Source organism: Camelus bactrianus, chromosome 6 (assembly GCF_048773025.1).
Source record: "Camelus bactrianus isolate YW-2024 breed Bactrian camel chromosome 6, ASM4877302v1, whole genome shotgun sequence".
NCBI lineage: Eukaryota > Metazoa > Chordata > Mammalia > Artiodactyla > Camelidae > Camelus > Camelus bactrianus.
The window spans coordinates 79,708,051-79,723,606 of NC_133544.1; the positions used below are offsets into that span (position 1 = coordinate 79,708,051).

The following is a 15,556-nucleotide window of genomic DNA, read 5'->3' on the forward strand; positions in this document are numbered from 1 at the left end:
AGTAATCCCCAGAGGCCGAGAACAGAAGGGATGTAGGATTAGCATGATGCGTGCTTGAAGCTGTGACTACCTGGGAATAAACAGTTCCTGGTCCCTGGTAGGGTGCTTTTAAGTTTTAGGTCCCTGCGGGGTAAGGAGTTGGACTGAGATCCACACACATAGCCATGACTCCTAAAGAGATTCACCCTCAATAAAAGAACAAAGGCGGGTAGGGGGGAATCCATCCTCCACTGCTTAGCGTAGCTTAGCTCTGCATACAGAGAATAAGGCATTCCTGGGAATTTATTACCATAGACCTGGCTTCTCTTTGGGATTCAAATTTGTACTACCTGTGTGTCTCAGAACACTGTGGCTTTACTGTGAGTATTTTGGGGGTTGCTTGGCAAAAGGAAAGAGAACTACTTTCTTCACTAATGCACCTTAATTCAGGCTGTACTGGATACCCACCTATGAAAAATTCCAGTGATGTTGAACTCACAATTCAATATTATAGAATAAACACACAAGGAAACAATTTACCATGAGTAAGAGTCAGAAGATGATAAACAAGATGAAACCCCAAGGACTTTACATAAGAGAATTATGAAATAGAAAAAATATATTTAAAATTATATATATTCTGTATATATATATATACAGAAAATATATTTAAAATTATTATAGACATTTAAAAAAATTAGTGGGGGGTAACTAGGTTTATTTATTTATTTATTTATTTATTTACTTACTTACTGGAGTACTGGGAATTGAACCCAGGACCTTGTGCATGCTAAGCACGTGCTCTACCACTGAGCTGTACCTTCCCCCCTAAAATTATTATAGACATTTAAGAAAAGGAAGCTAACTTTGAAAACCTAAAAAAGAACTTTCAGAAGTAAAAAAATATAATACTTAAAATTAAAAATTTAGTGTAAAGATTAAATGGTACATAGAATTGAAGAGAGAATGAATAAACTATAAAAATGAAGCGGAATTGCCCTGAATGCAGTAGTGATAGGAAACAGAATGTTCAGGGTATCCCTTATAGAAGCTCTAGAAGAGAACAGAGTACAGGAGCAAGACAGCACTGAAAGTGATAATGACTAGAAATGATGAATAAAAGACATAAATCTTTAAATTTAGTAAACACTGTGAACCAAGGATAAATAAAAATAATACTGCAAGACAACAAACACAAAGAGAAAAATCTTAAAAGCAACCAGAAAAAAAGATCACCCACAAAACAATAATCTGCTAGATGAATTCTGTGGCAGCCATATAAACCAAAAATAATATAGTTTCAAAATGGTAAAAAAAAAAAATTTATAATTTGGTTTCTAGTTAGATTATTCAACAATCAAAGTGAACTAAAGGCTTTTTCAAAGACTTGGGAGAACTTCAGGATAACAGATCCTCATTGAAAAGTCTACTGAAATACATCCCACACAAACAAATGAAATTGAGTATAAATGAAGTGATATATACAAGAGGGACTGGTTAGCAAAAAAACTGGTAAAGATCCTGGTAAACCTAAACCAACATAAACTGTATAAGACCGTGATAAATAACGTCTACTTTGTAGGTATATTTTTAAAAAGTTAAAACCAAAATGCTAGTAATGCAGTCATTGGAATTACAGTGTTAATAAGATCCTTCTGTTTGAGAGGAGCATACAGGAATCTTAATTAACTTTAGGCTTCTAATCAAGTATGGAAGTTGAAGTTTTATGTTTAATTGCAGAAGAATCTAAATTAAATGTACAATCTCCAAAGTTGTAGAGGAAACTAACAGTTTAGTAGTAGCAGAGAAAAAATGGGAAATGACGAGAGAATTCAGGTTACCATAAAGCACACAAGATGGCAACAGAAACAAATCCAAATTTATTTATTATTAATTGAAATATATGGAAACACTTACCTTACTAGACAGAGACTGACACTGGATTTTTTAAATCTAGTTATATATTCTACACTATTTAACATTCAGAACTCAGAAAGCTTGAATTTAAAGGGATAGAATAAAGATACAGTAGGTAGATACTACCAAAAGAAAGCTGGAGGAGATAGATAAATGTCAATTAAAATGGACTTAAAAAGCATTATAAATGATAGAGTCATGAAATGAAAAAATGTTTAAGACACCAAAAGATAATTCTAAACTACTATGCATCAATAAAATAGATTTTTTTAAAAAATTATGAACCCTAGGGAAATTCTGAGAAGTCTACTATCATAATGATATATATTTATTATATAACATTATATTACACATATTTATTATATACCATATATATATGAAAAAAAAAAGACCAAACTGTATTTATCCCAGCAATGCAAGGGTAGTAAAATTAGAAAATCTATGAATGCAATTGACCATATTAATAGATTAAAAAGGATTAAGAGGAGCCTTAGCATCTCAATTATCATGGAAAGAAAGATTTAATAAAATTCAACACCTTTGCACAAAAACTGTTAGCAAAACCAAAATAGAAAGAAATATCCATAACCTGATAAGTGTAGCTACAAAAAACACAGCAAGCATCATTTTTTTTATTTCCTCTAAAATCAAGAAAAAAAAAGGAAACTCACTCAAGATGGCGATGTAGGAGGATCCTGGTCTCATCTCCTTCCAGGAACACACCAAAAAACCAATGGGCTCATATCCAGGAGACATACAAGGCTATAATCATCTGAGAAATGGCCTTAAGGGGCTTGCACTCTCAGACTCACTCACTCCAGGGCTCAGCGCAGAGGCAGCCAATTAGGGGTGCCCAGACTTTATGTGAATGAGACTCATTTGCTAATCTTAAAAGTGTTAGTCTGAGAGGCAAGCATCTTCATTTTAGCACATATCTAGGGGCTGGTGGGCACCATCTCTATACACTACCCCCCACCTCACTCCAGCCAGTAGACACTATGTTCGCACTCTGCCTCTGCCAGTGCTCAGGAGCACCAGCATCTCCCAGAGTGGGGTTTTACACGGGTCTAGTGCCCTGGTTTTGTGGATGATGCTAAGGGGATACCCCTTGATCGCCTAGCTCTGCTGGCCATGGGCACGTGTTCTTGGGACCCAAGGGGCTGTAATGATTGAAGAGAGTTGTTGGCAGACTACCACCTCCAGGTTACTGCACAGAGAGTAGACTGAAACACACCCACAGTCTTTCTGTGACAGAAGCCTATATGCTTGTCCTGGAGCTTTAGCCTAAGGGGCAGTTGTTAGGCTTGGCACACACCTAGAAGTCAGCGAAGGTGTTCTCAGGCCAGTGGGCACCACCTTTGCACACACTCTGCCTCGTTACAGCTCACCAATACCTATCTCCCAGAAAGGAGCTTATACACCTGTCTGGAACCCTGATTTTCCTGATGAATGGACAAAGAAGATGTGCATGCATGACTTAGGATAAATGATCCCCCAGCATGATAAAAGGAACAATTCACTACAAAGATAAAAAATTGCACATACAACTTCAAATTATGACAATTACTGGAAAAATCTGGCAAAATCACAATCTTTTAACATGTATCTTTCAGTTATTAATTCTGTTAAAAAAACTTAGTATATAATCTTTGAACAACAAAATTAACATTATATTTAATGGACATAGGGAACCCTGAACCTAATTTAAGCATTCTTTTCAAGCACATATAAAAGTAGGACACAAAGCCAAGTATCAACACATATCAAGAATGGATAACATTTGGACCATATTTTCTGATAAGAATGCAATTAAGTTAGAAATTAGTAATAAAAAAACAAATATATAAAATCATATCTGGAATTTTTAAAATGCACCTCTAAGTAACAAGTTGATGAAAACTCAAACAAAGTAAAAGGGAAATAAAGACCAGAAATTAATGAAATAGAACTCAGAAATAATAGAATCAATAAAACTACCAAGCTGATTCTTTCAGATGACAAAATAGATAGCCTTTGGTTATCAAGACTGATCAAGAAAAATGAGATTAGACACAGATAATATTAAGAATTAAGAGAGAACTGGGAATTCAATAGAGATATTAAAATACCAATAGAATAATGTGAGCAGTTTTATGTCAGAAAGTTTGAAAATGTAAAAAATGGGCAACTTTAAACATAGTTTTTTAAACCATGTGAAGGTAAAACAAAGCTTTTATAAGATAGGTAAATGTCTTCATGGTCTTGGGTAATTTGTATTTTCACACAATGGAATACTATACAGCAATGAGGATGGACAAACTACAAAACATGCAACAATATGAATGAATGTTGCATAATTTTGAATGAAAGCCACCAGACACAAAAGAGTACACAACGTATGATTCCACTGCTATAAAGCACAACAGCTGGCAAAATGCAACCTGTCAGCAGCCATTGGTCTCCCGGACTAGAAGCGGGCACAAGGGTAGCAAGGTGCTGGTAATATTATGTTTGAACTGTGTTCTGGTTACACGGGCAGGTTCCCTTTTTGAAAATTTACTGAGTTTTACATTCATGGTTTGCATTTTTCTATATGTATGTTTTACTTCAATAAAAACTTTATTTTTTAAAAAATGAAGAAATAGAAACTCCTGCCTAAATAGACTCATCCTGGCTAAAACAAATTAAGCCAATATTTAAAAATCCATCCACCAAGAACAGAAATTCTAGGACCAGAAAGTTTTAAAAAATTCTACCAGACTTTCAAGAAACAACTTATTTTTATCCTATATGGACTGTACCAGAGAACAGAAAAGAATGGCCAATTCATTTTATGGAGGCTAGAAATAGGCTGATCCCCAAAACAAAAACAGAAAAGGACAGCATGAGAAAGCAAGTTGCAGGTTAGTCTCTCAATTGTGAAAACAGATGTAAAAAATGTAAATACATTTTTAGAAAAAAAAATTAAGTAGGAAATCAATGCTGTTTGCTATATTAATAAATTAAAGGAGGGATTTAGGTCAATTGTCTTCAAAATGTGATCTGGGAGAACACACACACACACACACACACACACACACACACACACACGTATATGTAAACAAAGTTCCACTTGTTACCACATGACAATGCATAATACAAAACTTTATGAGAGCAAAATATTGGAAACAACCTAACTGCCCAGCAACAGGAGAAATTATAAATTTAAAGATACAATGAATTACTGAAGGCAGGTAAAATGAATGCACTAAAGCTAATGTATCAACAGGGACTAATATAAAAATAACACTGAGAAAAAAGTTACAGAAAGATGTGTACAGCTAATGATACCAAATATATAAAATATGTAAAACATACTGTAGCACAAGTATAGATACATACATGTGTGATAAAAATATGAAAGAATGCATAGGAATAATACTTTGCAAATTCAGGATTGTGGTTACAATAGAGAATGGAGGGGAGTGGGGCCGTTAAAGATACACAGGGCTTGATTTTACCTACAATATTTTATTCTTAACACCAGTGTGCATACTTAGTATATTGTTTTCTGTGCCTGAAATTTTTCATAATTTTAAAACAGTCTTTCTAAAAGCCAATCATGTGAAGAGGGTCAAAGGATGTATTATTGGTGCATTGTTGCTGTTTTCAAATATGTGAAGGACCATCATGTGTAAGAAAGAGTAATGTGTTCTGTTTAGCTAACATATGTACAAAATTTGTTAACTATAAAGCCACATACATATTACTATTGCTACTTCAGAGGACAGAATTAGGACAAATGGAAGAAATTGTGAGGAGGAAGGTAGACGGAGGCCCAACACAGAGAGACATGTTAGCAGTCAGAGGCAGCGTAACTCAGTAGTGAGAGCAGGACTGTTTGGGGCCAGCCCGCCTGGCTTCAGATCCTGGCGCTGCCCTCTGAAGGCAGTGTGATTGGAGCAGATGCTTGAACCTCTGTTCCTGTTTCACGTTCTGTAAAATGGGAATAATTATAGTGCCTACACTTCACAGGGCTACATAAGGATTAAAAGATTATTTGTGAAGTGCCTAGAACACAGCAAGCACTACATGCTTGTAAAACAAACCAGACATCTGTCAGATGAAGAGCCTTCCTTGTAAAGCAGAAAGCTCTTCAAGGGCTCACTCAGAGGCTGGATAAATCTCTCTGAGGATGCTCAGCATGCTTGAGGTGGGGCCTAAGGTTCCTGACTTCTAACAGGCGTCTCCTGGGGATGAACCTGGAGCAGCGGAGCTCTGGGTGGCCTTTCCCCATGACCATACATCATAGTTTCTAAGATGCTTAGTCTTTACTTCTGATCAATCATCAATTTGAAGTAATTTCTAGATAAAACTCATCCTTCAAAACCAAGTTTTAGCTGTCAATTAACTAATAATTTAAACACTAAAAGGATTAAGAATTTATAGGAAGCTTGGGTGAATCTCTTTATACAAATGTGTATCTTTTCATATGGTAGATACAATTACCATCAAACTTTAGAAAAAAATAAATTCTGCTTTTGGATTTTCTTAAAGCAGAAGAACACTTCTAATGAAAAACAGAAGCAGTAAAATAGGGGGCAGGGGAGAGGGCAGTTCCTATATCATTTTGTAATTTAGAGTCTGTTATGAGCGAGAAGAGGATGTCACTTTAGATTTCCAAATAGGTGAGTGAGAGAAGGAAAATCATATTTAAGGGCAGGATAAATCAGAAAGAAGGAGAATGTCAAAGCTTGAAGTGAAAAGGAAACAAATAAAGAAGGATCTTTTTTTTTTTAAAGATTTTTTTAAGTATGGTTCTGAGAGATGTTAAAGAGAAAGACCAGTTGGGTCAACATCTGATATGAATTCAATGATGAGCTGAATAAGCAAATTAGATTTCAGTACACGGGACGACTCTGGGGACTCCTCCTGGGCTCTGGTCGGGTCCCCGCGCATCTGACTCAGACACAACTGGGCCTCCAGATTCCACTGCATCTGAGTGTTCTGAAGCAGACCTTCAACACCGTCATCCAGGCCAGAAACCCAGAGAATGGCCTGGCGCTTGGGGTGGTGGATGTTGTGGGAAGCTCTGGATGATTTGTTCTGAATTAGACTCCTTATATTTTCTTTCCTTCAGGGAATCCTCCATGATGACAGCTGATTTAGAGCCAAAGGGAATCCCCAGAGTTTCCTTAGGACTGAGGTACACAGGCAGTGAGTCTGTGACTACTGTGTACCTAGCGTTTGCTGGCTTTGGCCATGGAGGGGCTTATGATTATTCAGCATGAAGCTGTTGGTGCCAAGTTCTGCTGCCCCCAGAGCACAGCTCCCAAGTGTCCCTAGGTCTGAAATAGCCACGGAGTGAGGGACAGGGAGGAGAGGCAGTGAAGAGGACGTTGTATTCTTTCACTGCTCTACTGTTCAAGGTCAAAGCAGGGAGTTTCCAGGCTCTATATTTTGTTTTATAAAGGGGAGTATAGGAGAAGTCAGGAAAATAGAAGCAGTGGTCGTTCAAGCAGATAATTCTACAGTTTTCTTTAAACTTGAGTTATTTTAAATAGTTTCAGTTATTTTACTCACCACCACTGCACAGAGGTTATATTTAGGGTGTTTCCGAAAAATTGGACAAATGTAAGGAGTAAGGTCCAAGTTAGTGAGTGGGTAATGAATATCTGTCCTCAGTTTCCTTTTCATTGTACCCAGAGCGTCAAACCTGGATAGATGAAACAAACGTGTGAAATGTAAAGTAAGCACGCGAACCACTCATGAATGAAGTCCACATGCCTTTGTAAATTCCAAGTATAGTTAAAAGTAATTTCTTGGAAAGATTACTTGGTGCAGACCTATACATAAATTATTTTTTTCTTATCTACATATATTTAGAATCTGAACATCCACAAGCCTTGCCAAAACTGAGGATGGAGTGGACCAAAAGCTTGAGTCAGGGAGTGAGGCAGGGTAAAGTCCACCCAGTGGGAGAAAAAGAAAGGGCTAAAGCCAGGCTGGGTGTCGGGGAGTGGAAGTCACATCACTAACTTCCTGAGGCCTTCACTCCAGCTGATGCTGTTCACGCTGGCCCCCTGACTCAGCTTTTCCTTATCTTGATTTCAGCACACCTTGACTTGGCAGTGTCCCATTTTCCAGCTCTGAGGCTTTAATATATCTTTAATAAGGTACAATTTTGTGAAAATCTTGTCACAGTCTCTATTTGTTATAGATCAGTTGTTCCCAAATCTGAATGTACATGGGAATCACCCCAGAGCTTTTTAAAAAAATGAATTATGTTCATTTTGGGAAAATGGCTGATTTAGGTCTGAGGCAAGAAAGTCACTGGGTGAGCCAGAAAGCAAGAAACCTTGTTTGCAAAAACTGATGGAATATCATATAATCCAGCAATCCCCTGCTGAGGTATCATCTCAAAAGAAATGAGGCCTTATATCCACACAGAAACCTACATGCAGGTTTATAGCAGCTGTATTCATATCTGACCCAAACTGGAAACAACCCAAATGTTCATCAACTGGTGAGCAAACAATTGTGGTACATTCACAAAAGGGAATACTACACAGCAATAAAAAAGGAACCACTGCTACATGCCACAACATGGATTAATCTCATTATGCTAAGTGAGAGAAGCAAACATAAAAGGCCACATATGGTATAGCATAGGACATCCTAGAAAAGGCAAAATTATAAAGATGGAAATCAGATCAGAAGTTTCTAGATGCTGAGGGTAGGAGAAGGGATAAAGGAGCATGAGAAAACATTTTGGGGTGATGGAGATAATCTCTCTGCTGACAGTGATGGTTTTATCACATTTTTCAAAATTCATAGAATTGTATACCTAACAAGGACACATTTTATATATGTAACTATACTTTATTAACCCTAAATTAACGAATGGGGTCACAAGTGCTGGCTTTAAGGGATCCCATGGCCAACTTTGAACAATTTGAACATCAAGAAGAATGATAGTAGTCACAAATATTAAATCCATTACGTTTAAAAATATCTTGAGTCCAGAGCAATACTTGTTACAAATACTTGAAAACCACACTGTTAAATGGTGAGATCTTACAGTCACTACCTTAACTAAGGGATCAAATTTAGCATCACCAATAGTGGGACAAAATTTTATGATTTGCCTCCTGATGTAATGTGATGACCTAAGGCAGATTCTTTCAAAAAAAAAAAAAAAAGAAAAAAAGTTTAGCCTGAACCTAACCATGAGGGAACAATTAGACAAATCAAGGATGGGGGACATAATCTAACAATGGACTCCCTCAAAGGTGCAGTATGAGGGGAAAAAAAATGTTTAAATATTAAAAAAAGGGGGAAGGATTGTTCTAGATTAAGAGGGACTACAGAGACAGCCAAATGCAATGTATAACCCTTGACTGGATGGACTGGATGCTAGATTGGAAAAAAGTGATGGAAGACATTTTTGGGATAGGAATTTAGATATGGACTGTATCCTGGGTTAAATTTCTTGGGCATATAATGGTGTTGTGATTGTGAAGGAAAGAATGTCCTTATTCTCAGGTGATACATGCTGAAGTATTTAAGCATGAAACACCATGGTGTTTGCATTTCACTTTAGATGGTTCAGCTAATCAGATGGAATGGATGGAGGCAGAGAGAGAGAGACAGAAAGAACTAAAGGACATGTGGCAGAGTGGCACCAGCTAATGAAGATTCTAGGGTCTGTGGGTATTCATCTTCTCAAATTTTCTGTAGATTTGAAACTTTTAAAAATAAAAACTGAGGGGGTGGAATTTAAAAATTAAAACAGTGATGCTTAGATTCCACCTCAGACCTGTGGGATCAGAATCCGCGAGGGTGGAGCCAGGGAATTTATTTTTTAAAAGCACTCAAAGTGAGTGCCAAATGTCGATCAGCAGTTGAATAAACAAAATATGATGTACATACCTGTGATGGAGTGTTATTCAGCCATAAAAAGGAATGAACTGCCGGTACATGTCACAAGGATGAAACTTGGAAACATTATGCTAAGTGAAACAGGCCAGCAAAAGGGACAAACACTGCGATTACACTTACACGCAGTGCCAGAATAGGCAAATTTATAGGCAGAGGAAGTAGACTGGAGGTGACCTGAGGCCAGGGGAAAGAGGAAAGGGGAATTGCTGCTTCACGGTTCCAGAGTTTCTCTTGGGGGTGATGAAAAAGTTTTGGAAATGGTGCTGATCACTGCATAACACTGTAAATGTAATTAATGTCACTGAAGTTGTACACTTAAAATGATTAAAATGGCAAATTTTGTTATATACATTTTTACCACAGATTTTTAGAAAATTAATGTAATATATGCAACACCATTAAATTGTACACTTAAATGGGTGAACTTCATAGTATGTGAATTATATCATGATATAGCTGTTCAAAACGATCTGCTCACAAAATGCCAAAATCCATACCTTTTTAAGTGAAAGACAATTATTTTTGGTGCTTTAGAAATACTGGCCCTCACAGCTGTTTCTTGCTTGGTTTCACAAAGGGAACAGTGGATTTGGTTGTTCCAGGTCAGTGTGTCTTGTTGGAAAAAACACTGGAGACAGTCCTGTTGAGGAAAAAAGCATCTGGTGACCAAACTGGACCACCTACAGCCTGGGCTTCCGTGTACACTAGGACCCTGAGGAGCTGTGGGCATGCAGTCCTTGGCGCTCTTCTCGAAGTCACCAAGTCCAGGAGACACCAGCGCCACAAGCTGTGGCCGGGGTAGAGTCCACGTGGTGAGGAGGTGTTGCTTTCTCACAGAGGAACCGAACTGGCCCAGTGATCCATTTCACTCCTAATCTCCGAATCAGCATTTTAACATTTCCAGTTTGTTTCACAATAACATTGACTATACGATTTCCACTAACAGAGCCAGGCAGCTGCTTTAAGTGATTCATCTCATCACAAAAGTAATTTGGTGATTGAAAAATGACCATATCCTAGTATTCTGGGGTGGCCCAAAGACAGCAGAACAGAGAGAATCTGATCTCATGCCCACAGGAGACACCCTCAGCCAGCCAGGTCACGGCCCTGCAGACCGCTAGCCTACGGAGGAAGGTGAGCACAGGTTCGGTTGGCACCGGGCTTGCCAGCACCTCCCTTACAGGCTTTGGAATTTGTTTCCAGCAGCCTCTCGCAGATTGATCTGAGAACAAAACCCAGTTCCAAATAAGTCGCAGGATTCTACTCTCCAATTCTGGTCTGTGAAAACTTTTATCAATAGATGTGCTTCCCTAATTTAGGAAGAAAAATATAAATGTGTGTTTTTCTGCATGGAAACTTACCGCTCCCTGCCACCTAACTGTTCCCTGCCTTTTACTGCTACCACCTGCCCCCTGTTTAAAGACTACCTTTTGTATTACGGTGAAGAAAATTCAAGAGGTAAACTAAGGCACTATTCCATTCTATCTTCCCCAAATGTCCCTCAGCTTTTGGCCAAAACATAAGAGCTCAAGACTAAGAGTCAGAATCATTTCTATCTAGTTGCCAATCTGGACTTACAGACCTCTGGGGTGAGGAAGGGCCATAAGATTTTTGTAAGTATAAATTCCCTACATGCACCAAGCCATTTCAGTAGACTGAATAAACCCCACCTACCTTTTCAGTTTTACAGTGAGACTGTTTTATTGAGCACATTTACAAATACAAGTGAATTCATAGTAACTTGTGGCTGTACGTCACTGTTCTACCAAATGTTGTCATCATGGGCTTCCAATTTTTCTAAGGTTATGAAGCAGCCTCCTTTGTACTAGAAAATGTAGGGAACAGCCCTGAGAAAATGCAGGGCGGGGGTAGAGAAAGGCAAAAGGAGTCTCCAGGAGCAAGAACCCCTACCTGCAGAGAGCATTCGTATTTGGATGGAATGGGGAGGGAGAGGACGGTGAAGACCTCATTCTTGTAGGTGCAGTTCTCACACTTTAAACATATGATGCTGTAATTCAGCTGCCCTTCAAACAGCCGGGTGATGATGGAGGACTCACTGGCAATCATCTTCCTGCAGCATCTTGGAAGAGATTTTTTCTCATACGATCTTCTTCGGTGGTACTGAATCAAGGAACAAGTTCACCCCAAATCAACTATTGGTTATCAAAATTTTTTTTAAATAGAATGACTTGATTTTGGTTTCAGAAAATAAACAGAATCAGACCTTCTTAAGAGTATATACTCTATATATATATTTCTGACAATTCAGCTACCTCCTTCCTTAAGTGAAGCTGACGAATGATGACACCCTAACCCTGGTAAAACACATGTCCACGGCCCCATAATGATAATGTGATATAGGGTCCTGGTGGCAGTTTCTCCTGGGAAGAGGGTAAGTAAGCTGTCAAACTAGCTTTCAGTCATACAATCCAATCTGGATGTAAAATAAAGGAACTGGATCTCTCTTCTAGTCCCCTAGGTTATATTCCCTTGCCTCTTTGAGGGGGCGGGGATAATTGGGTTTATTATTTTTTTAGATGAGGGACTGGGGATCGAGCCCAGGACCTCGTGCATGCTAAGCATGCACTCTACTGCTTGAGCTATACTCTCCCCTCACTTCTTTTATTGTTAGAAAACATTTTTTTTTTAAGAGCAAACCATAAACTCCTAAGGCAGCCTGACTTCATGAGCCTTGCAGCTGGATGTGAATCCAGCGACGCTCAGGAACAGCGTGCTGGGGAGCACACCCTGACTGTGCAGGGATCTTACAGCCTCAGCAGAGCATACACGCTGAAGGCACAGCAGCCCCGCAGCAGCTCTGCTCTGGAGCTGTGCGCGCAGCTCCACTTCGGCTGCTGCTTTTGTTAGGCTCCACTGCCCAGGTCTTCCACCCGACAGTGGTTTAAGGCCCCCCTCCCTCCAAGTCTGGCCTTGGGAACTAATATGCTATTTATTTCAGACTGACTGCAGATGAGGACCTAAGTGATTTTACTGACCACCACCCTCCCCTCTAGCTAAAAACAGTGCTGCCATGAATACCTTATTAATAGTGAAAGTGCAAAATGGAGCTGAGGCTTGCAGGTAAGAATGATTACGGTGATTGTTTGTGATCTTTCAGAGTAAGTGTCTTCGGGATGTTAGCTATGAGGCAAGCTACCAGCAGCACAAGGACACTGCAGAGTCCAGGGCATGTATTTGGAGAGTGTGGATCTCAGACAGAGGCTGAAGGCAGTGAGTCTTGTTAATAAGGGCAACCCCCTTAGTCACTGGCGACTGCACGTTTTATTAGATGTGTGTCTTAATCCAGTGAAGAACTCAGGCACATTTAGTATGAAGATGAAAGTCTTCAGTACAACGATCTGTCCTTTCACCTCATACCAAGCTTGGTATTTCCCCGGGTTTGTAGCTACCAAGAACATCTATTTGAAGTTGTAAAAGTTCGATATGTTATACCTCATGAGGAATATATTTTTTATTAAAAAATGTAATTTTCACTTAAAAAAATAGTGCATGCAGATGTTACTGCAAAGGCAACTAGATCAGTGGTTCCCACACCAACTGGAAACCCCAAGTGAGTTTTCCCAGAAGACAACCCAGACATTCTAATTCAGTAAGACTGGAGCAAGGGCTTTAGAATCTGTGTGTGTGATTCTGATGACCAGCTGAACTGGGTAAATACAGACCCATTCAAATACTAATTTGAATGTTCCCTGGAGTGACCCCAGCACCTGTGCTCAGCAAAGAGTAGGCAACATTGACTGAACAAATGAAGGAATGAAAAATGAAAGTTGCTGATGGAGCTGAAGGTCTATCCTATTTCAAGGCCACTAATTCTACTTACCTTTTTAAGAGCTTCATGAAGTTCATTCAGGACATAAATCAAGAATTCCTGAGCATCTTGCTGAGTCTTTTTCATAAATGCTGGGTAGAGACTGCCAAGAGCTGACCGAAATATTTCTGGTGAGACACAGTCTGAGTCTCCAAGCCACATGTCTGTCATCACATAGGCAAAAGCAGTAGCAACCTTACTGCAATCCCTTGGAAGAAGGAAGGGGAATGTTTCTGGCTGATTTAATGAAAAGACGGCACCTACAAACTCCCACATGTGGCATCAGACCCCGAATGAAGCTTCATTCATTTCTTGCTCACCCTTCCCATTTTACCCACCTGAGAAATGGGATCTGGGGCACTGCAGCCTCCACTAACAAGTTTAGCCCTTAATAGGGACTCCAGAGGGTCCCTTCCCTAACCCCACCTTGGGGAGCAGAGGGTGGGAGTTGAGCCATAGGGAAAGAAAATGGTCTTACTTTTGAAGAGCGGTAATGTACTTTCCAGAGAGAAAGTATTCCACCAGGGGTGAGATGCTGCAGAGACACTGTAAGATGGCGTTCATGTAGCATGTGTTGCCCAGGTTCCGCAGGCCAGTCACGCCCTGGAAACGGGGCTGGTTCGCATCAGCCTTGTTAGCTGGGAAGGGGTCATAGTGATCTGTGCACTCTGCGCTGTGTTGGTACCGTGTGAAAAGAAAGGAAAGCATTTTGAGGGAACAAAACATGTACAAATGAAGTCATGCCCTCTCGACTTCATGACACAAAGGAGAGTTCTTCCTAAGGCTTCCTAAGGCTTACCAAATACATTCCCCATCAAGGACGGGAGTATTCGGACTTGGGGTCCACAATTGCGTTACTTTGTCCAGAACTCTTTGAACAATGCCTGCGGCCAAATAAGCAGAGATAAAAAGTTTCTTCTTAAAACCAAAGCAAGAGGACAGAAAATATTGACCTTTCAGAGTCCTAGAACTGCTTTGCTAAAAACGTGGACTTCCCTTCTAAATACCAAAGTATTTCCTTTTTTTGCTGGGGAAGCAATTAAACCATCATTATTAGTAATAATAATAACAATATATAGTAGTTAACAACAATAGCTATCATGTATTGACCTGGCACTGCATTAAGTACTTAATATAAACTTTCCAATTCTTTCAACAATTCTATGGGGTAGGTACAATTATTTTTAAATCCTGTTTTACAGATGGGATATCATGTGCAAATGGTTTAGTCTTTTGCCCACAGTAATGTACTGAGGGATCTGCAGCGTCACGTAGATGGAAGGGATATTTACCTACCTACCTACATCTCATCTGTCTGTCAAGAGTTATTTGGATTTATAGCAAGATATTTTTGTAGATATAAACAAGATTATTCTAGAACTTATTTGAAGAGGTAATTTGCTGGGCAGTTACCATGTGCCAAGCACTGTGCTAGGTAGTGTATAAGTGCATGCTATTAAGTTCTCCCCTTGGTACTATCAGTCAAAAAAAAAAAAAAAGACAAAAATAGGGAAAGGGATAGAGTTAGTGGTTGAGTACATGCTTAGTATGCATGAGGTCCTGGGTTCAATCCCCAGTACCTCCATTAAAAAAAAAAAGTTATTTGGATTTATATATCATATGTTAGAAGTGTGTATGTGTGTGCATACACATACATATATAGGCATATATATACCTGCCAGCATTATATATACACATATTAAGAGCACCTTTATGTACATATAAAGACACACACAAACGCAGAGGGAAAGCGCATACACTTTGTAAAAAAAAAAAAAACAGACCTTAGTTTAAATTCTGACTCTGTGACTTACTATTTACACGATCTGAGACTCGTATGTCTGTTTCTTATAGCCTGCTTTGTAGGGTTGTTGTGATGATTAGATTAAATGATGCAAGGAATTTGGCACAGATTACAGTTAATAAAAGGTA

General features: G+C 39.0%; 1 protein-coding gene across 1 annotated transcript in view; it reads right to left on the minus strand.

The window, feature by feature from the left end:
- USP50 (ubiquitin specific peptidase 50) overlaps nucleotides 1-15,556 on the minus strand; it is a 33,447-nt gene that overhangs the window by 1,786 nt on the left and 16,105 nt on the right. Inside the window, exons 3-7 of the mRNA XM_074366124.1 lie at nucleotides 14,103-14,297; nucleotides 13,637-13,832; nucleotides 11,707-11,916; nucleotides 10,293-10,435; nucleotides 7,438-7,570 (exon numbers count right to left, since the gene is read on the minus strand). Of these exons, the coding sequence (XP_074222225.1) occupies nucleotides 7,438-7,570; nucleotides 10,293-10,435; nucleotides 11,707-11,916; nucleotides 13,637-13,832; nucleotides 14,103-14,297 (877 nt within the window). The remainder of the gene's footprint in view (nucleotides 1-7,437; nucleotides 7,571-10,292; nucleotides 10,436-11,706; nucleotides 11,917-13,636; nucleotides 13,833-14,102; nucleotides 14,298-15,556) is intronic.